A 26,482-nucleotide genomic window follows, 5' to 3' on the forward strand; every position below is an offset into this window, starting at 1 on the left:
ATCAGCTCTGTCACGATCAAAAGTGCGTCGTGTGACCTCGCTGTTGCAGGCTGCTTTCAATTTACAATTATTTCCGCAAACGGCGCCTTCTGCAGCTATTTAGAGGGTACTGTTGGCTGCACTACTTTCTGTTGTATAGAAAAGATTGCGTTGTGCACATGCGCTTTTGCACAACGTAGCGATCTTACGTACGCAACGCCGTTGCGTAGGCAATGTACGCACTACTAAAACTGTCCATTCTCGTTCGACTTGACTTGGCGCCGCGTTTCAATTCAATTCCCATTAAAAGCAGTGACGTAGAGTGCTTCTTACCTTTACTGCCGCATTGGGAGTAGGGAACCCGACGTCAGCGCTGATGCCGAAATCTTCGTTCTTAAGCCTTGAAGTAATAAGGCTGCATGCTTCGGTCATGCCGTACACTTGCACCAGGACCTCAAGACCACCGAAAACTTTACGACATTCTTTGGCCAGTAGTGTCGAAAAGGAGCTCCCACCCACGGCGATGGCTCGCATGCTTGGCAGCGTTCTACCAGTGTGCCCCATCTCACGCACCAGAGCTCGGAGATTGCCTGGGAACATCTGTGCTGCCGTAGTCTGCATTAGGTTCAAATTCATGGCATAAGCAAACTATCGAACCAAACTATTTACGTTGTGGTTTTAGTTTGGGTCACCCATTTTTTATATGACGGGCACCCGTCACCACTACATATTTCTTATGTTGCCTAACTTTCCATGCTTTATGCTGGCATGTGTGTTTGTTTCCGGAATCCATCAACTTCTTCTCGAATATATTTTTTGAGTTTACCGCTCTTCCCCACGATATTCTTCTCCGATGTGACATCTAATATGTCTCGCTCTCACTTTCCAGACTTTGAGACATCGTTTGTGTTTTTGTTTTGTAATACAGTGTGTGACTTGCATGTTTGCGTTCAGAGAAAACCGTATAGTTATTGTTCAAGCCCACAGACATAAAAGTAAAGGCTTCGATACACTTGACGAAGTTTGGGTAGGTATGCAAAGCAGAAAAATAATGGCCAGAACAGGTAAAAGATTTTTTTCCCATATCTTCAGCACTGCGGCCCTATGACGTAGAACTACTACAATCTGTTGTGTTTCGCAATCTTCTCACGCCAAATTTACGTCACTACCGACCAACATCGGGCGGTGACCCTCAGTGTTGGTTGAAAAGTCCAATCAAACGCGGTCGCCGTTTATAGGACACTTATTTTGCTTTCAAAGCAAATAGCATTATCTACATTAAGCAGTTTTTATATCTAATTGGCTAACACGAGGCAAGGATCACGCTCAAGTGGAGAGGGCGCGGCCAGGCCACCAAAGTGAAAGCAGATAACAGGAAGAGAAGGGTGGTGCCAGCATCTGCGATTGGTCCGCTTGCCTTGCTTAGCTTACGGTCGCTCGTCGAAAATCGCGGTGGATTGCAACGAAAGGTTGGAACAGCCGCTAAAGCGGATCCTCAGAAAGAATAGTTGGCAACGCAATACCATATATATGCCGAAAGTGCGCGACAACGTTACAGGGCCCGGAAAAAAGTTTTATTGTACGCAAATAAATTCATGTACCCTGGCAGCTCTGACTTACCTCTGCCAGAGCGATCGGCGGGTAATAACCTTGCATTAATTTTAGATCGGGCCACTGCCCGGCTGTTCAGAAAATAATTCAGGTTTGTTTGGCATATGAATGCGCTTTTAACACGCACACGTCACTTTGACGCCCCCAGTTTTCGCGGTGTGATGACGTCGCGTGACAGACATGCGAAGCTGCCGCAGCCCCAAAACGCTTGACCAATAGTAGAGGGCTTAATGGCGAAAACGATGCCGAATTAGAAATAATGGTTTGTTTCGTTTGGTATAATCACGCTTAATCCGTGTGTACATATCCTATCAAATGGGGCGTTTTCGCCGTATACGTGACATGTCGCGTGACAGTCAGACAAAGTGGAGTTGGACCGAAAAATTTTCGACTAGTCCCGGAGGACTCATTACAAAATTAGAATAGAAAAGTTTGGAATAGCTTTACGTTATAGCTGCCCTGGAATCACCATTCCGAAGGAGCGTGGACTGTGAGTTTTGGTTCAGACATCTTATAAAAGCGAAACACCCAAGAATCAATGCAAAGCCCTCTCCTTCTCACCAACACCCCCAATGCCCAACCCCTTGAGCGATGGGAGACCTTGATATCCAGCCCCGCCCTACCCATTCAGCTCGCACTGACGGACAGGGGCCAGGGCCTGCTGGGAACATATGGGTCCCGTAACTAGGGAACCACCCCGTCTGGTGCCTGCGTGCACCACCGATTTAATTCGGGCCCAGTAAATGTTGCTTCTTCATCATCAAGTATAGGGTACGGGATGCCCACTGAATACGCGACGTCGTGTACAACATCTCTGTCTTGTGAGGTTTATTGGGTGGGCCAAACTGTGGCAGAGTATCCAAATATTTCATACATTGCCCGCTTAAACGGAAGTCATCCGGGCAGTTTTAAGAAGCAATAGGGAGATTTACGTGACACTTTATATTTCATAGATGTCTGGAGCATAAGGAAGTCTTTGGATGAGAAGGTAAACCCTTGGCCACTGCCTTTTCTTTGCCGCTCAACAGCGTCATAGCGTTGTTAAAATGTAAAACACTCCGTGCCACTGCCAATTCATCGCCAGCGTGGGCTACAATTTAGTCCAGAAAGCTCAGGAAGAAAGCCGAGTATATAGAAGAGATATAGAACCAATTTCAGCTGCTGATCTGCAGATAAATCCCTCAAAAACTTTTTTTAGCCGAAGACAACACTTTACATGGTAAATACTAATATCTTAAAGAGGGTAGAATAATCCTGTGGAACACGCGGCACTTTGTACAATAGATAAAGGCGGTGTAGAAAATTCGGACTCATTAGATAAATTACAGTGAAGTTGGAGGAAACGGTAGTTTAACACGTTACCTCACCGCTATTATCGCCCCTTTACATTCGCCAGATCACGGACCAAATGGCAGTGCCATTTGCTGTCAGCTCGCGCTTTAGCTCAGAAACTGCCTCGTTACGAAAAACTAAATGCGAACTGAGGAAATGTGACGTCTTAGTAACTTTGCTTTAGGAGACAAAAACATGAAGACACCGCAACCTTGTATTTGTCGACAGCATCCATGATTCCTAGAGGGGTCATGTTCGCTGGCACAACTGCATACGTTGCGCCGTCAAGGACAGCTATCATGCCGCACAGCATACTCGCCAGGTGTGTGACAGGGTACAAGCCAAGAAAGATGTCTGGCTCTCCCCAGGGCAAGTGTATCCTGCGCAGGAAGCGGTGTGAATGACTTGTCCACCACAAAATGGTGATGCTTCCTATCTACTAGAGTAACATCCGATTGTGCTCGTAGGCCACCGTGTCTTAGATCTTCAGGTGTTGGTCCTTCTAGCAAAGCAAGTGCTACTTGCATATACGAGAGAAGCACATGAGATTCGCAAAGCCTTGCAGTAAGGCCTTTTAAAATACATTATGGTGAAATGTAACTTCTTTTCAAAAGGGGAACTACCAGTAGCGGGGTGTAGATGTAGAACATCGGCTCTTAAAACCTAGCTAAACTACTGGCACGTTATACTGCTGACACTTCTCAGCCGATTAAAGGCGAACTTCCACGTAATGTTGAATCGCATAACCATCCCGATTGAAGAATGCGTAAATAGAGAGGAGGCTTGCTTCCAAATATTTGCAATTGAAATACGTGCCTATGCGTGACAAAAGGATAGCAAAAAAAAGATGTTTTTGGTGCCCAAACTAAGAAAAATGCATATCCCATTCACCAACTCTTATCAGCAACAGGCCCATTCAGGCTACGACGAAGTTCTCTAGGACGAAAATCAGCTCCACACTCTTGGTGAGAGTACCGCCTAAGGATGGAAGCTTCTTGAGAATGTCGTCTATAAACGTGATTTCAGTGCTAAGGTAACCTATACCACCTTCGAGCGCGTCATTGCGTACGCAGTTTGAGCACTTCTCACAGCGATACTCTCGCCTATTGCAAAGCAGTCGGTAGAGAATTTTGGATGAACGGCAACTTTTCTAGTGTTTGCGGTTTACCCGAGAAGTCTACGAGAGCAGCAACGACTGTAGGAGCACATTGTGACGCTCCACCTAACCACATGTTTGCGTTTTGCGGGAGCATTTTAATAACATTTAATAACACAACGCATTCATAATTACACCGCGTACGAAAACTTACTCTAGTAGCACAGTATAATACACCTAGTTACTACAGCAACTGATCTTCGTTTGTTAAACTTTACCCACCAGGTGACGCAACTGAACCGGCCGCTCAAGTTTATTCGCCTTCTTAACCCGCTGTTCGGCAAGCAGAGGCGGAACATGTTTTACGTTGGAAATGTGTTTGTGGTAATATCAGGCTCCCTACAGCCAACTTTTCCAGCGGGTGATAACATTATGCACAAAGTGACGCCAGCACAAAACAAGAAAAATGTATTTTAGGCTCCTAAATATAACTTAGGCGCCAAATTCAAAATATTCATTTATAGACAGCAATAAAAGTGCCTGTAAGATGTTTTTAGGCTTATAACTCGTGTTAACGCGTCAAATAGTAGCAAAAACAATGTAAAAAAAAAGCCATTTTACCTAATGTTCCGGTCTGTCGTCATGAGTGTGTTTTGTTCTCACCCGTGTTCAGAACAAGTTATTTTACATTTCATCATTTGCTCTTTCGCCGACAAGCGGTACGCGTCTACAAAAGCAGCGTTTTAACTTATTTCTAGGCACAGGCTCAAAAATTAGGGCGAAACACAAGAGCGGTGTTATTGGACGGAGCTGCTACAACGTAGTCACGTTGACTCGGTAGGCTTTACAACAGTTTACTCCGCCTCTTTGGCTGTTTAAACATTGTAGAACAACATGAATTGGTTCACCTAGTTAGCGTAATTTACGAACTAGTTAGTCATTTAGAAAATCTTTCATTGAAAAGTAGGAAGGCCTTGACCAGTTAACGCAATCATCGTTTACCTGGATGTGTAGAAGGACGCCACGTAACCGTAGTGGGTCAACTCAACGCCCTTGGGCAAGCCCGTCGTTCCTGATGTGTAGCACACAGCAAGAACGGTGTTTTTCGGATCGACGACAGGGCACTCGCAGAACTCTTTTTCATCGATCTTCGAAAATTTGGAGGTAGAGACGAATCCGGCTGCTTGGCCGACGCTGAATCCTCCCTGAATGAGGAAGTAGTTACAAAAGAGCTTTTTCATGGTTTTTCTAACCTCATCAGAATTTTCACTGCATGATCGTCGTGCTCTAGCTGGGTGACCTTGCCCTATAACGAAGGACCTGTCTTTGAGGTGGGGCAGCCCTTTGTAACGCAAGGCCTTGTAGATTTCCCTGTCGAGCCGCCTACACCTAAATCGACATGGCAAGTTGGTCGAGTTGATAGGTTAACATTTTTGCGTATATATACAGCGCGACACGCGCATTGTGTAAATGGTTTCGCCCTAAGGAAGGCCACACCAGAATGATCTCCAGGATCCTGCGTTAAGAGTGCATGAGGCAAGCGAGGCTGCTTAGAGAATGCCTCGAGGCAACATTCGACTTCCACAAAGAAAGGCAACGACAGTGTCGGTTATGGTACTTGAATTCACAGCACTTATGGCCTTCTTGCATGTCAGCTTTCTCAGCTACATGCACCAAGTAAAACAAAAACGCGAAGCTTCCTATGCCAGTAAAATCAATTGAATGTTGCCAGCTTAAACTCGAAGCAGCATCGCGTATTTTTTGTGTTCTTCCTGATTAGTTCGTGACAATTAGCCACCTTCTGAACTATACTTACAACAGATATGACATTACTAAGTATTTATTCAGCACGCTATATCATACGTCTCTTTTTTTGAGCGCGAAACGCTACACGCTTGGTAGGGCAATGCGTTAGAGGCAAGATGCGTACCTTTGGATTCAGCTCGCCTAAGAGCGATGTTGCCCCGGTGCGCGAATGCATTGTCACGTGGTATTTTTCCAATATTTCGCGGGCTCTTTTTTAGACGGCGGAAAAACTGTAATGCATGAGATAGCACATAGAAGTATTGATTGGCAAATTCTATTCGAAGACAATTACTTTACAGCACATTAATTGTAGCCATTATAGCTCGGTTAGAGTAGTGTTGTCCTAGCCAATAAATATTACTCACATCATTCTGACCTCATTTATTTAAGTACAGGCAATCTTTGGTTGGACTATCATTTACGTTGCACGTGCACTAAAAATCATGGTGTTCGTTTTAAAGAAAACATGCTTTAGAGTACGCTGACAATATATTCACGGTGCGCTCCCTGCCACCTTTTGCATATTATGGTGCGTGAGGTTCCTCTTGCTGCTACAAGGAAATTCCTGTTATACATGCTATTTTTAGGCCATGCAGAATTGTTAAGGATCGCCTGTGGCCTGTGTTTCAACAGAGAGAGTGCAAGAGTGGGGTTAAAGATTAACATGCAGAAGACAAAGGTAATGATGAATAGCCGGGCAAGGAAACAAGAGTTCAGGATCGCCAGTCAGCTTCTAGAGTCTGTGAAAGAGTACGTTTACCTAGGTAAATTAATCATAGGTAACCCTTATCATGAGAAGGAAATTCATAGAAGAATAAAAATTGGTTGGATCGCATACGGCAGACATGGTCAGCTCCTGACTGCAAGCTTACCATTATCATTGAAAAGGAAGGCGAACAATCAGTGCATCTTACCGGTGCTGAAATATGGAACAAAAACTTGGAGGCTGACAAAGGAGCTTGAGAACCGGTTAAGGACCGCGCAAAGAGAGACGTAACGAATAATTTTAGGCATAACCTCAAGAGAGAGAAAGAGGGCGGTTAGGATCAGAGATAAAGTGGGTACAGCTGATATATTAATTTACCTTAAGAGAAAATAATGAAGCTGGGCAGGTCATGTAATGCGCAGCTTAGATAACCGTTGGACCATTAGTGTTACAGAATCGGTACTAAGAGAGAGGAAGCGCAGTCGAGGATGGCAGAAGACTAGGTTGGGCAACGAAATTTGGAAATTCGCGGGCGCTAGTTGCAATCGGTCGGCACAAGACAGGCGTAATTGAACTTCGCAGGCACACGTCCGGCTGTGGACATAAAATGGGCTTATAACTATTATTATTATTATTATTATTATTATTATTATTATCATTATTATTATTATTATTATTATTATTATTATTATTATTATTATTATTATTATTATTGTCACAATGGACCTTGAGATGGATTATTCGAAGTGGCCGGCATTACTCGCATGAAAAATTGTGACTAGCAACCGAATGATTATTAAAAAGTGGCTTATTGACTTTACGATAATCACTTCATTACGATACATATTCTAATGTGCGAATTGGAGCGGGTAAGTTTCTAAGGCGTATCCACTTTAAACGACTAGGATGTATCGCACAAATTTCGTGATATGCGCCGTGAAACGTGCGGTAAGAATGCACCACCGTTTCGCTTTTTTAGAAACCACCACATTATGCATTCAAGAACAAAAGGAACGAACGCGCACGTATTTTGCCGCGCACATTGACAACGAATGTATCGAAACTGGCGTCATCCTGAAAACTCCTTCCATGCGGACACACCTTTCGAACCCTCCCGCTGCCACTGATGAATTACAATATGTGCCTTTATGTAAAAAAAGAAATTAATTATCAAATATTTATGAATTAGTCGAATATGCATATTCTTCTTTCTCACAAGTAGTGGGCGCCTCTTTGAGTAATCCAGCTCAATCACTAGAATTATGCCATCTGCCAAATGCGATTTGTAAAAATTGTTTAAGGTCGAAGAAAACGCCAGCTATACTTCTCTTTTCTATCAGCACCAACCTACTGGTATGTTGTGTGGGGCACCTCATCAGAGGCTATTCTCTATGGTATAAAAAGACTAGGTCAGATAGGTGTGCGAATATTTGTAAACGCGCCAGACAAGTCACACAGAAACACAATTTAACGTCCTTAATATACAGCCTAGTAGCTATAAAACAGAGTTCAAAGACTCCCTCTGCCCTTATTACTATGGCCGTCAGTTGATGCGATCCTTAATCCCACGAGTTCTAAACTCAGTAGCACAAGGAAATGATGTGCTTATATGCATACCTTGTTCAAGACTACGGTTTTCTTTCGCAATTGTGGTTACTTTGTATACACAATAGATATGGTATCTGTGCTGCTGTCGCATTGTAAACGGGGTGCAAGCAATGATCTAGCCTTAAACAAGCCTCTGTAGTTTCACTCCCAACAGAACTCATGTAATCACTGGAATTCAACCACAGCTGACACGTATTTTAGTATGTATAACAAGAACTGCAGTAAAGAGGGCAAATATTTTATTCATTGCTGTTAGTATGTCACGCGTAGTTCTACAAATATTGCTGCGTAAGAATAGGCAAGATATTCTGCAAATTTATGCAATAATACAAAAACGGTTCACATTTATGATTGAGTCACCAAGACCAATATTAATACGATACTAATAGCTTCACCAATAATAAGAAAGGTGTAAATGCCTACTTACTCTGCGCACAGTAAGTAGACCACTCTATTCTTCTCAAGACAACCACCTCTTCCGTGTAATCTCATAATGTGTAATAATGTGGACACATTCTGCTGAAGCTCGCTCCTACAGAAGCAGCAGATAAAGACGCTTACTTTCGAATAATTTTTTCTTACATAATTTAGGAAACCGGGTGCAATTTCTACTTTTTGATGTCATTGACATAAAGCTCTATTGCAGGCAATCGTAGTAGGCAAATGCGGCAAGGTGTGCGTTCTTTTCGCGCACTCACTTAGCATACACAAACTCCTACAAACAATGCACAGGCGCTGCAACTCACCTTTAGCTTTAGGCCCGCAACTGCTCTCTTAAACTTCTCCGCATTCGGCTCGTCAGTGAGGATGTGTGTGCAGTCGCCGTCTTCCACTTCGTAGCGCAGCTCATCTGCACATAGCAAATAGAGTGCGATTTATCATCGAAATGTTACTTTCGCATAAGTTATAGTTCACGGTTGCATATCGTGCGTTGAATACATGACGATATCACGTATGGTATCAATGCGTGAAACGGTTCATTAATAGGCCTAATAAGATTTAGCACGAACGGAAAAAAAACCATCGCCGTGGGCTTGCCTTAACTATTCCTTTCTTTTTTGGCTTCGCTTCAGCGGTATTCCATATTGTCACGCTAAACTGATGCGCGTTGCTCTATCGAACAGCAGCCAAAAACTGCGCTGTCGCCTTGTCACTTGTTCGCGGCCAAGAAGCTAGCCATAGGTTAGCGTTGTCGTTTCAGAATCACTTTAGAGAGCCCTGCAATCTTGCGCGTCAAACATGCGGGCCCTACTTCGCTTCGCACTCTTTCCTGCGCGTTGCGCCCAAACATTGACACGCGGAAAATTACTACAGGATAGGTAGCGAGCGGGAACCTATTCAACATGATGTTTTCGAATGTGATACAGGTTTTTCATTCGAGCTTATGCGCAACTATTTAAACTAAATCTAACGGCGGGCAACTAAGTTTATCTATTTAGCTAATTAATAAAGCAGCCATATTCATCAGCGTGCGCAAGGCGACTGCTAACAAAACAGCGTGTCTCAGAGTCGTATTACGTGGAATTCTTCTTTTACAGCGTGGCATGCGTTAGTAGAGCGCACGGTATTCATTTTAGAAAGAAGGTAGAGTAGGGACGGCTATCACTCGGCCGGTCGTAGAATAACCCCGGATCGATATATGTTACTGTCTTTACGTTTCACTCCCTTTTTGTTGTATTGCGGCGAAGTTCTCTAACTCACTAGACTAGCTATGGTTTGCTAAGGCTGCGGCTCTATTTTGGCCTGAAGTGTGCTCGGGATGGAAGGTTCGCCTGCTTTACGATATAATTGTGGGCAGTGGGCGCACATCAGTTTGTCCTCGTTGACTAAAACTAGTGTGCTTCACTTAAACTTCGCCTTGACGACGCCGCTGACACAGCAGCCGGAACGAGTGCAGTGGTAGGATGCGTGGCATCATTGGTGGTGATAAACATTATTGAAAGGGGAAAGGGTAAAGGGGGACGTGGCTAAGGGATTGGGCTCAAGTAAGGCCCTGGGCCTGCTTGATCTTCTCCGCCTGGTCCACCAGTTCAAGCTGTCGGTCGACGTCCCCGGAACTGAGCCAGGCTGTCCAGTCAGCCTCGCAGCTGACGGGGCGATGAGAGAACGGGAGCGAGGTGCATTCCCACATTATTTGTGTGAGTGTTCCGGTTTCTGAACAGAGCCTACATTGGTCGCTTTCCTTGCCCCCTTTGATATTGTTAATGCACTTTGGTTGTGGGTATGGGTTTGTCTGAAGTCGCCGAAACGCGACCGCTTGCGTTTTATCGAGTAGCTTGGCCGGTGGTGGGAACGCGCGACGCCTCAAGCGATACCTATGGGCTATTGAAAGGTCTCTCAGGGTTCCTCGTGTCTCTTCTCCTCATTCACGCCGTCCGCTTCCGCGGACGAGGTTCGGCGCGCGAGATCTCGAGCCAAACTGTGAGCCGACGCGTTGCCGGGCACAGCCGCGTGAGCGGGGGTCCACACGAGGGTATTCAAGCCGTTTAGGGGGCGTCGTGTGAGGACATGGTACGCCTGTTCGGAAATTCTACCGCGGACGAAATTGCCGATGGCCTGCTTGCTGTCGCTGATGACGGTATTCGCTTCCGCATGCATGGCCATGGCAATCGCGGTTTCCTGCGCTTCCACCACTCGGCCAGCCGTGATTGTTGTGTGTTCCATCAATCCTGCCTTGTGATCCGCTACCACCGCGGTCATGAGGTCGTCGCGAGGTTGCCTGGCTGCGTCTGTGTAGGCCACTCCATCTTGCGAGCCGTAGCGTAGCCAAATGGCTTCACTACGGGCCTGCCGACGGCCCTGACGGAACTCGGGGTCAAGTTGCGGGGTAGAGGTGGGGCTTAAATATGCCCCCTGACCTTTCGTGGAATCGTCAAGTGCTCTGTAACCTCGGAGATAGCCTCGAGACTGAGCTTCCGGAGCGCTGTGCGGCCAGCCAGGGTTAGCGAGAGACGACGGACTTGGGCTGTGTGGTGAGCGTCTAAGAGCTCCTCGATCGTGCTGTGCCTGCCTAAGGCCTCTAGCTTTGCGGTGGCCGCGTCGTCCGGGAGGCCCAGGGCTACCTTTGTGCTTCGTCTGAGCATTGTGTTTAATTTGGCTAAGTCCGCGGCTGCGAGTTTGACATATGGTGTCGAGTACATGATTCTGCTTGTTATGTATGGCTGCACAAGTCGAAGCAGATCGCCCTCGCCCATGCCGTGGTGCCGATTAGCCAGCCGGCGAATGAGCTGTAGTTCATAGTTGGGCGCCCTCTGGAATTTCTCTAACATGAGCCCACCGCGCAGCATGTTCTGAAAGTCTAGCCCCAATATTTTGATACTGGGGCACTCCGGAATGGTAAGTTCTCCGACCTTAAGTTCAAGGAAGCGCCTTCTACGTCGTAATCCTCCGGAATATCTACTTGTGCCGGGCTTGGTCAGGAGGTGTTCTGACTTTACCGGTGAGCACGTCAGGCCCCTCGACTCCGCATCAGCTTGCACGACCTCGATGCCGCGTTGCATGATCTCTTGAAGAGTTTGTGGATCATCCGCCGCTGCTTATAACCTCACGTCGTCAGCGTAGAGGCTGTAGTGAAGGCCGGGGATAGAGCACAGCAGGCCCTGGAGCCCGCGCATCACCGCGTTATAGAGAAATGGGGAGATGACTGATCCCTGCAGTGTGCCTCGGCTCCCCAGCCCTATAATGTCAGTTTCATGTTCGCCGACATTGATCCGGCACTTCCGGTTGGTGAGAAAGTTTGCGACGTATTGGTATGCTCGGTTTCGGACACCCAGTTGGGTCAAGCCTTCGAGCACCGCTGCATGGGCGACATTGTCGAAGGCCTTCGTCAGGTCGAGGCCCAGGAGCCACCGCAATCGGCGAGCGTCAGCCGGACTTTCGGGTTGCATCACCTGCCTTTTCACTGAAGGAGTACATCTTGGGAGGACAGGTGTGGCCTGAAACCAAAGATAGAGTGGGGGAACTCGTCCCTATCTTCTATGTGTTCATTGAGATGGTCTAGGACAACGTGCTGCATCAGTTTGCCGACGCATGATGTGAGTGAAATCGGCCTGAGGTTGTCCGCATTGAGTGGTTTGCCTGGTTTTGGTATTAGGACGATCGTGGACGTCTTCCACTCTTCTGGGATGGCGCCCGTCTTACAGCATTCGTTCATGAACTCGGTGAGCTGCTCCATTGCAGCCTCATCGAGGTTGCGTAGGATCTTGTTGGTAACGCGGTCCGAACCCGGCGCCGAGATCGTCAGCAGCTTGACGGCGGCGGCCGACACCTCAGCGAACGTAAAGTCTGCGTCTATGTGCGCGTTCGGCCGGCCGTGGTAGGCCGCAGGTAACGGTGTCTTGAGTTGCACGCCGATGTACTTGTTTCGCGTCTCGGCCAGGAACGGCCCCGGGTCCGGAGCATGCCTGTGGATTAACTTGGCTATGTTTCTTCTGCCTTCGGCCCTGCTGGTGTCCGGGTACAGGAGGTGGCGTAAGAGGTGCCACGTCCGGGCTGCGCTGGGGCGTCCCCTCATGAGATCACATATTTGGTGCTATTGCTGCCGGGCGACCTCGGTCGCGTGATCGGAGATCTCTGCGTCCAGTCGAGTGATTCTTTAGGACTTCGCTATCTTTCCCCTGCTGTTGCCAACGCCGGAGCATGCTCGATCTTGCCGGCCACATGTGAAGCAGCCTGCTGTCGACGTTGGAGATTTCCGGGGCGTCTTCCGGGTCTAGATGTTCCGTATGCTCTTCCACGTCGCTCAAGAGTTGGCTCATCCAGGATGAAATATTGGCCATGGATCCCTCACTGGCTCGCATTCTACTGGACTCGCGAAATTTGTCCCAGTTTGTAACCGAGAAGCGATGCTTCCGGCGACGCTTGCCGCGTGCATAGATTTCCGTGTGAATGATGCAGTGGTCGCTTCCCAGAGTTTCGCCGGTGTTCGTCCCGGCGTAGTCATGCGAGTGGACGACGAACGTCAGGTCCGGGTTAGTGTCTACCTGACCTCGGCTGCCAATTCTGGTGCGGGCGGTAGTATGGTTGATTAGCGTGAGACCCAACTCTTGCGTGGCTTCTGCTAGATGTCCACCCTTGCGGGTGTCGCCCAGGTAACCCCACAGAGTATGACCCGCGTTAAAGTCCCCAACGATGAGCAGGGGGCAGTCGCGGCTGACTTTGAGAGCTGAGCGAAAAAGCACATCGAGCTTCGGGTCTGAATGTGGAGCGACGTATATGTTGAGGACGAATAGGCTGGGATCTGACGTGCCCGTCGTGATGATCTGCACGAAAACGTGGGGGATGCCCGTGGGGGGAGAAGTTTCGATGTCGTGGATCGCCGTCACCTGTTCTCGGCAAATGACCGTAGTGACTTTCTTGGAGTTGTTATGGCAGTGCAAAGCCCGGTAAAAGGAGAGGCCGGCTTCCATCTTGACTTCTTGTAGCGCTATGATATCAGGTTTGTATGATTCTTGCTGTGCCGTGTTATTAACATGCTGGTGAAGGTTTGCCTTCTTTTTTTTGAATCCGCGGCAGTTCCACTGCCAAACGTAATAGGTGCTATTGGTTGTTACTGCCATGTTGATAGTTGGGGAGTGTGTGGACAGCCAGGTCCAGGCGGGAAGGGCGGAGGACCGCCGCTGCGCTGAGGGGCGCCGCCTCAGGGACGACCGCGGGGTGAGGGAGAGTCTGCTCCGGCTGGACGGGCGCTAATTTTGGGATGTATTGTGCCATTTGTGCCACCTGTGCGGCTAGCGTGTTGTGGTTCTGTTCGAGGGCCGTCATGTGGTTCTCTAATTGCTGGAAGCGTTCAAAAATTGCAGGGAGGATGGTGTCCATAGCCACCTTGACCGCGCGTTCAACGTGTTGCTCTACGTGTTCCATTAGGTCTGCGTCCTCAATTGGGGTTGCAGTGGGAGTCCTGTGAATGAGGCTGGCTTTTCGTTTGTTCGGTGGACCCTGGGAGTTCATATCGGACTCTTCGCTTTCTATAGTTGTTGGTATGCTAATAAGCACGGATGTCGATGAGGGAACTGATAGGGCACTGGTTGCGTGCTAGGGTGTCGGTCCCTGTCCATTGGTTGTGGGAAGCAACCGCTCTCGTAGGCGCGGATCTATGTATCCTGTTGTGCGATCTTTGTCTGCATGTTTTGGATGGTTTGCTGTAGACTCTTAACTGTGTCAAGTGTAACTATTTCGGTATGCACCTCGCTCCCCCTCCCTGCCACTATGCTGGCCCAGTTTCTTTGTTGGCTTGGCCCCCTGGCTGCTGCCTCGGGGCGCTCCGCGATCTCGACCGGCCGCAGCAGCTCCGACTCCAACCTCGGCTGGTTGACCGACGTCTTCCGGCCGTGGCGCCGCCGTCACCGGTCGACCCCCCGTCCGCGCAGGAGAATGACGACGAGCGCCTCTCCCTAGACCGGCTGCGGTAGCTGTAGCTCCGTGGCGGCGGTGATTGAAGCTGCTCTTCCCGTTCTCGAGCCCGCCTCTCGCTGCGCTGGCGTTGGTGCTGGCGGATGATGAAAGGAGTCTCAAACTTCTTCCGGCCCTCCCAACTTCCCATGACGTGGCTCTTGCCGCACAACAGGCAATGTGGCGTGCACTCGTGCCCGTCGGTCGTGTCGGGTGTTCCACATTCTCTAAACTTCTTGGTCGTGCTCGATTCGGACAGACGTCTTCTCGATTCCCTGTCAGGTAGCAAATCAAGCAGGCTTGCACTATGCACCGGAATAAATTGCATCGGTGCCATGCCCCGCCATACATGACGTAATGAGGAGCTTCCTGTCTCCTGATGACGAGCAGGACGGCTTCGGACTCGCCTAGACGGCGGAACCCCACTATGTCTGTATTGATGCCGCTCTCGGACAGATTCTCCTGAATTTGCTGTTGGGTGTGGTGCGGAGGAATATGGCGAATAATGCCTTTCCCTTGATCTTCAGATGGGAAGTAAGCTTTAATCGGATAGGTTTGACTTCACTCCTTTAGCGTCGATAGCGTCGCATAACTGTCGGCTCGGTCACCATCCTCGGTACCCAGGACAACGAAGTTGCCGACCGCGTCCAAACGTACCATGTCCTTGCCGTAAGCTTGCTTTGACAGTCCCGTGGAAACACACAGTGCATCCATGACGGTCGATGGGCGTTGTCCAGACACATCAAAGCTAACGCCGATTCGCAACACCACTTTGAAGTAGTGCGGAGGGATAGGGGGCTTCCTCGGGTGCTTGGGGCGTTGCGCCGGGTTAGGCATAATAACGACTCCGGCCATGCTCGCCTTCTCGCGGGGCGAACTTATCGCTGACTTGCATTGGGTACGTTTGTCGCGCTGCAGCTTGCGCCATCCTTTATCTGCGAGGTCTTCGGGGGTGATGGGCGTTGCCTCCACCACGACTTCCATGCTGGCGTGGTGTCGCGAGCCGGTCCGGCCCCGTCCACTTAAAACAGGAGCTATGCCTAACGGCGGTTTTCAGGTGAAAAGTGGCCAATATTGGACGTACCGAGGTGGGAGCGGTGTGCGTTGATGCCGCTTAACTTGTTCAACGTGAGGATGCAATCGGTTCCTTCCTAGAACCAAGGGAACCTGGCCAAACAACACAAGATAGCGGAGCCTGTTTTTCATACGTGCGCGCAGAAGCGCCTTCGTCGTCTTCGTCGCGGCAGCATTCATTCGAACCGTTCAGATTTACGCGTTACATGAGCCACGGAAGACAGTGGGGCTCAGGTATGCGGAAGTACTCTTTTCAGCACTGAAGCCGAGCTGACTCGGCATGGGTATACCCATCCCGACTATAGTCCTGAGGGAAATGAAATCTGTAAAAATAAAGCTCATTTATTGCAGCGCATTCGTTTAAAATTTTTGTAACCACTTTTTTCTAGAGCGACACCCCGTTTGTGTAAACGCTCTTGAAGTAAAGTCAAACGCATGCCTGAAAATATTTAACTCTGCAATCTGTGCCTGCCACTGATTTCCCGAACCTCAAACGTCACATATTCTAGAGTTTTCTTGTGGTTTCCTGAGGCTAGCCTGACGTTTTCTAAACGCGTATATTCGTTGTCGATTTTGCACAAACTGTGTCGGAGCCTCTCTCATGCCTTAGTTACACCTAGGGTATTGCGTGTCAATCCGCCATCGAAGCGAAGAAAGTAATTGTGCATCAACTGTCCACGCATATTTTGCTTATAACTCTCCTGATTGAAACCAACGCTAGAAGCGCATCAGCCGGATACTCGCCGTTTGTAATACCACTCATGGCACAAACAGCTTCCGATGGACGCTATGCGGCGCAAGGACCAAGGAGCTCGTATGGCATACACAGCACCTACTTTTCAGCCCTGTCTAGGTCAAAGAGGGCAATGAATATTCTTTTCATAATTGTACTTGATTATATCTTGATTAACTCTTAATTACTCGTAGCCGCCGCAGTAGCTGGGCGAATATGAAGTTACGCTGCTATGTACGAGGTCATTTCAGTGGAGGCTAAATGAAGAAAACGTCATGTACTTAGATTTAGGCGCGTATGAGTGAATTAACATTGTTCATAGGTATTGTAGATATAGTGTATTGCTCAGTCAAAAGTAGCAGCTCTCACAAAAACGCATTCGAGGCAAGCATGGCAGAATATGCAAATAAATGCTCATTTCCGCTTTAGGGCCTCTAGTTCCGTAGAATTTGTACGCCATGAAAACGACTGTCTCACATCACAGCGGCATCCTTACGTTCGGTGACGGAGGCATTGGGCAGGAAAACTGTCGCGCCCGCTAGGATGCAGCCGTACATGGCTATGAGACTTTCCACGCTGTTGTTCACGTGGATGCTGACATGGTCGCCGGGAAGCACCCCATTCTGCCGGAAACCGATGGCATAGCGCTGCATGCTAGCCAGAAACTCGGCACGTGTGAGGCTGAGATCGTCGCCGACCTGCATTAATTGTGACACAAAGTGTGACTTAGAAACCGTTGAGCAATTTTCAGTGCAGAGACGCCATTGCACAAGCAAAAATGTTGACACTGAAGTCCTTTAGCGTGAATTTTGCGCTGTCCACCCCATACTTCTGCGCGCGAGCGAATTGCGTGTTTATCTGCATAGACAAATGAATAGCATTATTCAAACGGTCTTGACCGTCTACGTGCTCACGGTTGTCTATAAAGCTTTCTTTATGTAGTTTGCACGGTTGTTCTAGGCTGCCCTATACGAAGGGCCAATTTGGCACCTTCTGGACAAATGAAACTTTCGTATATACCTGATGTTTCCTAATACTGCAAGAGCAATGAGATTTGGAGTATTTTCTTACGGATTCTGACTGCAGCCGAGCATTATGTACCAAAGTCCTGCAGCAGCTAGTTGCCCGAAAGTGCGTTCAATAAGGAAAGTATTACGCATAGTTTCGGGGCAATCATTTATGATTAAGATCTCACGGCATTACGTATTAGCTAGATTGAGCATTGAAAGGCCTACCTAAATATCATAATGCTAGCGCAATCCAGCGTTTACCTGAAGTTCTTGAAGCGCTCGAAAATTGAGTAGCTCAATTTACTCTGGAAACCTCACCGCAGTGTGATAATTAGCCTATTTATAGTAAAGCGTTTTCTTCTGCCATAAATCGGAGCCATTCTGCAGCCTCCTGTCATGGTGCAACGACACTTCGTTTATGCAGCCGCTACATATGACCGTTCGCTGAAACAAAGATGCAAGTCGCCTAACGCATCCCAGTATTCTATTACTTCTTATTTACCATGGCTGGTGTCTGAAATACTGACGAGAAAATTTCGTTCATTGCTGGAACCACAACACCGGTCTCAAGCGGGAAAATGATTGTGTGTGTTTGTTAATTCGGTGACCATAATTTCGAAGTACGATTCTTGTACCCCCGCTGAAAATATGGCAAGAAACAAATAACGGTGACCTGGCAAGGGCACCTTGAGAAGTGTTGGTGCTTGGCACAATCCTAGCCCCCATACCGCGGCTGTTATTCGTACCGCTGCTGCAGGTCGTAAGGTGAAAGGGTAGAATTCGCAAACGGTGACGATTAGGATCTTGATCAACCTCCGCGCGACGGACTCCCACCGGAGCTATCAGGCTACAGGCGCCGGCACCCTGCTGAGAATATGAGGGTGAACCTCGGCGGACATATCTGGAACCATAGGTCCATATATCACGTATGACATTTGGATCCTCAAAGAAAAATGACCAGACCCTGAAAGAAAAAAGTTGTGCCGAAGTTCTCAGCTGAGAAAAGGCTTATTTATTTATTTATTTATTTATTTATTTATTTATTTATTTATTTATTTATTCAGGCACCTACAGCGCCCGTAGAGGGCATTTTTGTAGGGCGGATACAGTTGTAAAACATACATCGTCATGCAGATGACACTGTGTAAAGAACAAACAAACAATAAAAAACACACTGCATTCTAATACTGAGAAAACTGATAACAAAAATATCATGAAAGCAAGAAAGACGTAAATATTGTCATAGGAACAATCGTATACAAAAAATTCAAAAACACACAGCAACGCACTACACACGCAAAAAAAAAAAACAAATTCAACGAAACTTGATTCCACAAAAGGTGTGACAGAGCATTTTCAAATGAAGATTGCGAGGCTAAGACAACTTCTTTTGGCAATTTATTTTAGTCATGCACTGTTTTGGAAAAAAATGAGTTTTAAAGACATTTATACCACACTAGTATTCTTGAACCTTACAAGAATGATCTAAACGGGAGGATTTATAGCTGGGAGCTTTCATGTATAACTCTTTAGACAAACCTGTTGCGCCTATAAAGATATTGTAAAATAGCTTAACTCTAAGGTATTTGCGTCTCTCTTGCAATAGAAGCCAGACAAAATTTTTGCACATCTGAGAGGAGCTTTTCGTGCAATCATAGTTTGCGGACACAAATTTTGCTGCTCGTTTTTGAATTCGTTCAAGTTCACTGATAAGTGTTTTTGTTTCAGGGTCCCAAGTAGCACAACCGTATTCTAAGATGGGATGAACGTTTGTCAAGTAGAGTGTCTCCTTCAAATTGTAAACCCTTTCCAACGTTCCTGCTTATTCACTCCACTGAGGACAAAGCACCAATAACATTGAAGTCGGTCTTCCATATCGCAACGTCTCTAAAATCAGCAACTGGTAAAGAATACAGGATGAAAAACCTTGCTTCTGGCAACCTCTTGACCGAAGCATAGACAAGAGCACAAAGCGAAGAACACCAGAAAGGAAGGAAAATTGCTGAGTAGAAAGTGATAGTTTAACCCCGCCGTAGCCGGAATAGCGTACAAGGGGTGATCTACGAAAAGCAATTGGGGAGCAAAGCAGACGAAGATATTCTTGATAATCACCGAACCCCAGGCGTCGGCGCCGTTCGAAGAATCCCCATCCGAGAAGCTAATAAACAGGTAAAAATTCGCTCATGGTGATCTTGTTCAACCGCCGCAGCCTTCCAAAAAGAGTAAATGTGGCATATATAAGTTCTTCCGTGACTGCGTACCTCCTAAATCAGAGATGTTTCTAACGTCAGCAGTACAGGCATGGCTCGCAGTCCTGCCGAGCCAGAATTACTTATGCAAAATTTGCTGAAAATTATCACCCGTCTGAGATCAGCGACAAAACAGCTATGAAGTGCTCCAATTACAGTGGCCCCCGCGCGGCGTACTAGCGATCTTCTAGAGCTATCATGAAAGGAAAGGAAATTATTCAGCCAAAAGTCCAAGAAAATCGAACATTTCTAGAAGCACCCTGAAAAACATGCAATGTTAAGCCGATGGAGCTCGCCGGGAGGAGGGCAGAGTGGCGTCTCGTGTGTACTTGCGGCCACTACAGCTTCAGTGATCTGCCCTTGCCTCTGGCCGCCCCTGAGCAGCCACTGGCCGCTCAAAAGGCTTTCGCTTTCAAGTTGAGGCCCCGTCAGTGGCTGATGTTTGTGATGAAGCAATAGACATAAAACCCAGTGCACCAGGGACGTCTACCTCAAGACATCCTGCTTTGTCCACTGGTATAAGGAAAGCACGTCGCCAGCCAATCGCTGCCTTTGGAAAGGGCACTTGAATAAGCATGTCTTCCACTTCTATCTGTCGAGCAATGCAAAAGCGAAATATTCATCTTCCGTCGACGAGACGTTTCAACGTATCAGAAAGCAGCATTGAGGTTGCTAATACATAAGGACAGTGGCCCGAAAGAAATGGCTTTTATTGGTCGCTGGATCTGCCACGGACTAATACATAACGTAGGCGACGTAAGCGATAATCAGTTCTCTCCTTTAGCCCAATGCGTTCAGGAGATACATTTGGCCCCCCGAAAAAAAACTTGTTAAACAATACAAGGTTTCCCACCGAGGCCATGTCACCATTGGTCGTCTTTCGGGTGGCATTGCAATTATTATGTGGCACTAGAGTGACATATTGGTAGTCAATTTTAATGCGTATAGTCCCACCTGGAGAATACGACAGCTAACTATAGAGGGCAAATTATGGAAAATTTCATTCTGACGAATACCATACGCATTCTCAATACTGATAGGCTCACGTACTGCACACCAAGCACAGTAAAAATCAGTTGGATTGATTTAGCTCTCTGTTGTCCAGATATTTACGTCCGCTTAAATTAGAAAGTACATGACTATCCATACGGACGTGAACATCTGTCATGCTTGACACGTTCCGCACAACCCACTCCAGCACCTATTAAACCATAGTGGTGGAGACTGCATCTAGCAAACTGGGTACTATAGACGACACGTGACACGTGAGGAAAACATTCCAAAGAAAGTCTTAGTGTAGAGAAAATTCACGAAAGATTTACTATCTGTCTTGTTGAAGCGGCATCCATATAAGTAACCCGAACTTCAAGGCTAGCTGAACAACATCTTTAAGAGGTAGCCAAAGTACGTCAACCAAGTAAATTTCAAACAAACGCGAGCTCAGGCACGGCACATCCGGAGAACAGCGGGAAAAACGTCATGGGAAAACTTTGTATCTTCTATAAACAGTTTGACATCAACCTAAATAGTCTTGGAAGGTGTGCGGAAAATGAACTACAATAACACAGCTTGCATAATCCCTCTGCTAACTCCTCCTGCTGTTCAGACGGCACTCCTAGATCAGGCGGACGCTTTAGGCGAACGTTTTGCTCAATTCTCAATCTCATGAAACTGCTATGCCACTTTCCTATCTTACAGAAGCATAACAGATACACAGAAGTTACCAACCAGAGGAGCCGTCAAAGAAGACTATAAGAGCATATTTGCTGTAAGCGAACTAACGAGCACGCTTAGTACTCGCAAGAGAACAGGACCAGATCTAGATAGCATTCATTACGCAATGCTTCAACACTTACCTGAGGCCCCTTCAAGTGCGTTACTCAAGTTCTTTAAGAAGGTGTGGCGTACGGGCACAATACCAAAAGCATTACAAAAAGCTACCTTCATCCCTTTCTTGAAAACAGACAAGCCACAGACCCTCTCCAATAGCTTCCATCCAATAGCCCTGAGAAGTTATCTGGCAAATTCATTTGAAAGCATAGTGAATGTCTGATTCATGTTCAACCTTGAGCACCATAACCTGCTAAATACTAACCAGTGTGGCTTTCGGGAGACACGAGCACCATTAGGCCATTTATTCATGTTAGAAAACAAAATGCTAGGAGCATTTACCCTTAACCAACAGTGTCTAGAACTCTTCTTTGAGCTAGAAAAGACCCATGAAGGTACCTGGAGGTTCGTAATTCTAGGCGACATGGTTGATATGGGAATAAAAGGCAGAATGTTGAACACCTAGCTTACTTTCTCTCAAGTGGCACATTGCAGGTACGCATTGATACTATTCTCTTGCGTATGTTCAGTCAAGAAAATGGCGCACGACAGGGTTGTACTTGATGTACAGCCCTCTAAGTTAGAATTGTGACACCTGTGAAACCAGAAACAGCTAACCATAAAGAGACTGTCTGAATGGGCAGAATCTTATTGCGACGACGCTTACCCGCTGATACGTCGATTCCCGCCTGACACGCAGAAGCACGGTCACTGCCTCCCCCCCCCCTCCCCGGCCTTAGTGTCAATATGCACCGAAACACGTGACGACTACGAATCTACAATAAGACAATGTCGACGGTTGCTCTGCTAATGCCTCGCCATGAATAGGGGAACTAGATAAATGTATGCGTTCGCTTGCGCCTGCGCTGCATTGTTTGGTATTGCAACAAGGCTTTTTTTGGCAATGGCTCATAAATATTTCATTCAAAGGCCACATACATCGACAGAACAACCAGAGGCACGAATGGCAATAGCGCAATAGCTGTGCTCTGTTAATGAGACCACGAGATCCAAACCTTGTCGTTTACATTGCGAGATTCATTCACTGCGCTGCCGGGCAATCACAAGTCACACCTCGCAGGCTCATGCGAAGGTAATTTGGGGAGACTGAAATTAAACCACGCCGTCCCGACAGCTATTCTGTGTATCGGTCATCAGAGTGTCATAGCGGTGGTTTCTCACGTCTGCGAATTTAACTTTCCACCGCATCGTAAAGCAAATATTTTCTAGATTTCGGCAGCTATTGGTTTTTCACTTACCAATGCCAAAAGCCCCTACATTTAGAAAAATTCTCCTATATTTGGCATCACGGGGTCAGTGCAACGACACTTTATGTATCCATCTGCCACAAGACAGTCTGTGATGAAAGGTGGTGGCTAAACAAGCTACGATTGTTTCGTGTTAGACTTGCGTTAGAATGCGTGCCACGGATCAGATTATTCAGAAATGATAGTTACATATAGAAATTTTTGGCTTGAAAAGAATACCCTTCGTTTCTGGCATTCTGGCATTTTATTTCGGCGTATTATTATTATTTATTATATTAGTAATGTTCATTTTAAAAACATATATACGCTAGGCGGGAAAGAGAAAGCGAGGAGTGGACCAGTAACTGCCACCGGAAGGGCACAACGCCTACCTACTCTTCAGAAAGGTGACAGAAAAATAGGAATGGAATGTGGGAAGAACGGGGTTGAAGAGCAAATAAAGAGCAAGATGACAAATGTCAGAGAAGAAAGTAGAATACGCACAGTAAAGGTCAGAAACACTGCAACTTACGTGCAATGTACCCAACCGAGGAAATTAAACCAAACAGCTGTAAACATTGAGTTCACAATCATTCGTGTAACTTCCTTCAGTTTTGTCATAATTCATAACTTACGTTGTCAGCGGCTTTCTGATTAGCCATTATTCCTCTCACGTAAACCCCATAAAAGTGACTGAGTCTACGAGCATCACCGGCGATACAACACGGAAGGAACAACGCTCTTACCAGAGCTCTCTTGTTGGGGTTAATCAGCAACTGCTCTTTTACCAAGGCATAAATCGAGCATACTGGGATGTCGATGCGCGGGTATGATGAGTAGATGACGCGATCTTCAATGCGAGCCTTCATGGTTCCAGCAGGCAAGTCTCTCTGTAGCACTGGAAGGTAGCGCAAAATCCACATTTGTCAGCACTTGTCTCTTAGTATCAGTTTCAATATTTCCTACGTTATATACATGCCCTCCTATATGATAGGAGCGATGATAACTATGATGATTATGACATCCACAGAAAGCACTGTCGTAACATTTTGATGCGGTGCTTACCCGGTGCTGACGCGGTGCTTACAAGCGCCGGGCACATTTTTTTTTCAAAAATTCACGTCTAGTACAACGCCATTTTCGAGCAGCAGTTAGGCAACACAAACTAATGGCTTACTCGCAAGTCAGTTTGTCGCTAGTTGCAGCGCATGTGAACAGTACATTCACAGGCGCTTGCGATTAACCCTACGTGATTCGCCATATTCCATACTCCGGATGCCAGTTTACTTATACTTTAGTTCGGACTACAGTGCTTTACCTAGAAAAACCTTTGTTTAGACACGACCATCGTTTCGCCAAGAAAATTGTGAGTTCAAAGTGTTCTCTCGCTTCTTCCTTTTCGAATGAATAGAGCAGACAAGCATAAACAGTATCAAACATACAATAAACAAATACACTAAAGAACAACACATTGTAAGACTGTTTCACCAAACGCACCAAAAGCACCAAACGAGACATTGTGATCTGCTGCTGCTAGTGCCACTGCTGGCAAAAGCAGCCTCCTGCGCCGCCAGACACTTGCCGCGAGTGGGAAACCTCTCCAGCCGCTATCGCTTCTTATAAAGCAAAAGAACCACAACACAAATCCAGCCACCAAGAGGAAGACAACCTCATAGTCGCTAAGGCTACCATGTGTAGAGTGTGACGTTTAGCTGTCCCAAAAGGGCCTGAGACTTCACGCGAGTCTTATCTTTTGTTAGAACTCCGCGTGATGAAAATACAACCTGGAAGCATATATTTTAATGCGATAGCAATTATAGAGGCACTCCAGGCGCATTTTTGCCAACCCCACCCCCGTGATGTTCAGTTCAAAGTCCAAGGGCGATAATAACATACCCGCGTGTAGTATGCTGTATGTGCAAGAGAAAGCGTCCGAAGGTGAGTCGACGATGTCAGTTATATTTCGCGCGCACGCATGGGGGAAAGTGCGGCGGAAGCGCGGCGTCTGCCGTCATGCGTAAGGCATGGGGGAGGGGAGAGGACAGGGACCTGAGGGGGGGGGAGAACCCCCCCCCTCAGGTCCCTTCGGATGCTACTGCTTATGTCGCGGCCGGCCGTGCCTTAATTTGAAAGCGATCTCTAATGGGCAGAGAGTCTAGATGCGCATAGGCTTGTAGCTACGTGAGTGCTATGTTTTTGTTGTTCAGTTTTTCTTGAAATGATGGGCAGCTCGAAGGTCACTTCGCTCGCTGCTGCTGCCATGCTTCCTCACGCCATGCAGCGTTTTCACAGTGCGTGTCCGCGGTCATCGAGTGTGATGTGTTTATGTTTTCCTCCACGTGCATGACACCATGCTTGTTAATTTAGTTAGTAATCGAATATTTCCAAGTTTATACGGCCAATAATAGTAACATCCTTACTTCGTATAGATGTCTACTAATTTGCTATTGCTATCGATGGTTCGCCTTTTGGAAGAAATTGTGACTTTTTGTATACAGTTATGTAGGCTTCGAGACGGTAAGTTGGCCAGCTGGTTAGGATTCACTGTAAGGTTCGTAACAGCGCAACACCAGACACGGACAAAAGGAAGGTAAAAACAATGCCGCGCCGCTGACCCTCAACTGATACCTTATTGAAGATATGTCTTACATGTATGTAGGTGCAAATTCAAAAACCATGACATGCACGAGCCAGAGATACATCAAGGCAACTGTGACCAACTTGCGCATAGTCAAAAGTGACAAAGGCATTGCGTTCCTTGTCATGACGAGCAATACATGGTTCGCCGATACATGTCTTTTCCCTAATCTTTATATTGCAAGCCTCGCGTGTATATAAATGACATTAGCATTTTTCATTTAATAGGAGCGACAACCGCACGACTTGCAGTGCTCCAGGAGATGACGTGGCGCAATCCCTTGACGAGATATTAACGCAACCCCTTAATTAGATGCACACAGCGCTTCTTTTGTCGAACGTACTCTCGACCACAAAATATTGGAATGTCATCTGCAGCCTGTTAACACAACTGATGCACCTGTACACATGCTTGACAGTGCTCTTTCTCTTTACTTGCTTATACTTCAGCATCATGTCAAGTAACGGGCATGTGCGACCTACCTTATGTTACGCAGAAAAACGAACATCGATACTGTACCTTGAACCGACGTTCTTAAGCCCATGCGCCAACTTCTGTACATACGGCACTCTTGCGTTTTTCCTTTTATCTAATTTCGTTTTGCCATTTTGGTCATTTATACCCTTGACGCCACGAACCATACTTTCCCGCACAGCCGACATAATTAATTCGGGGTAACCAGCGTCCGGTGAACAATTTATCTGATCAGCAAAAGTCGCATTGGACATAGGAAAACACGGCTTCTTTAATGCAGCATTTGGGATAATCTTCGCTATAATCCCTTCACTTCCTTAGAATGACAGGATTTACAGTTCAAAATGGTCTTAACCGAACTCGGCTCATATTTCCAGCACACAGGATTTTTCGAAAGGTTAACCTCAGGTATAGAAACTTCGAAAGTAATATTAAGGTCCAAGCCATGCTGCCTGAATACCGTCAAAATTTCATCAACACCCTCGGGGGCAATGTCACAATTAAAAAAACATAACGAGATCATCAACATAGCGGAAAAACTTACTGGAAAGCTTATGAAGGTGGCCCTGTAGCTGCTTATCAATATAACCTAGAAAAATCTCACTATTGAGAGGCGCTACACAGGAGCCAATGCACACCCCCGATTCTTGTATATCCATAAGCCCTCTTCGTGAAACAAATGTAGATCTCAAGTAAAAA

The 26,482-nt window shown here is 46.8% G+C and overlaps 1 protein-coding gene across 1 annotated transcript in view; it reads right to left on the minus strand.

The window, feature by feature from the left end:
* The window catches only part of LOC140213446 (uncharacterized), a 43,496-nt gene extending 19,935 nt beyond the window's left edge, over positions 1–23,561 (minus strand). Inside the window, exons 1-6 of the mRNA XM_072284675.1 lie at positions 23,418–23,561; positions 16,832–17,033; positions 8,885–8,988; positions 5,021–5,223; positions 3,134–3,302; positions 313–594 (exon numbers count right to left, since the gene is read on the minus strand). Of these exons, the coding sequence (XP_072140776.1) occupies positions 313–594; positions 3,134–3,302; positions 5,021–5,223; positions 8,885–8,988; positions 16,832–17,033; positions 23,418–23,540 (1,083 nt within the window). The 5' untranslated portion in view covers positions 23,541–23,561. The remainder of the gene's footprint in view (positions 1–312; positions 595–3,133; positions 3,303–5,020; positions 5,224–8,884; positions 8,989–16,831; positions 17,034–23,417) is intronic.
* Between the last annotated feature and the right edge of the window lie 2,921 nt (positions 23,562–26,482).

This window comes from Dermacentor andersoni, chromosome 10 (genome assembly GCF_023375885.2).
Source record: "Dermacentor andersoni chromosome 10, qqDerAnde1_hic_scaffold, whole genome shotgun sequence".
In the NCBI taxonomy this organism is placed as follows: Eukaryota; Metazoa; Arthropoda; class Arachnida; order Ixodida; family Ixodidae; genus Dermacentor; species Dermacentor andersoni.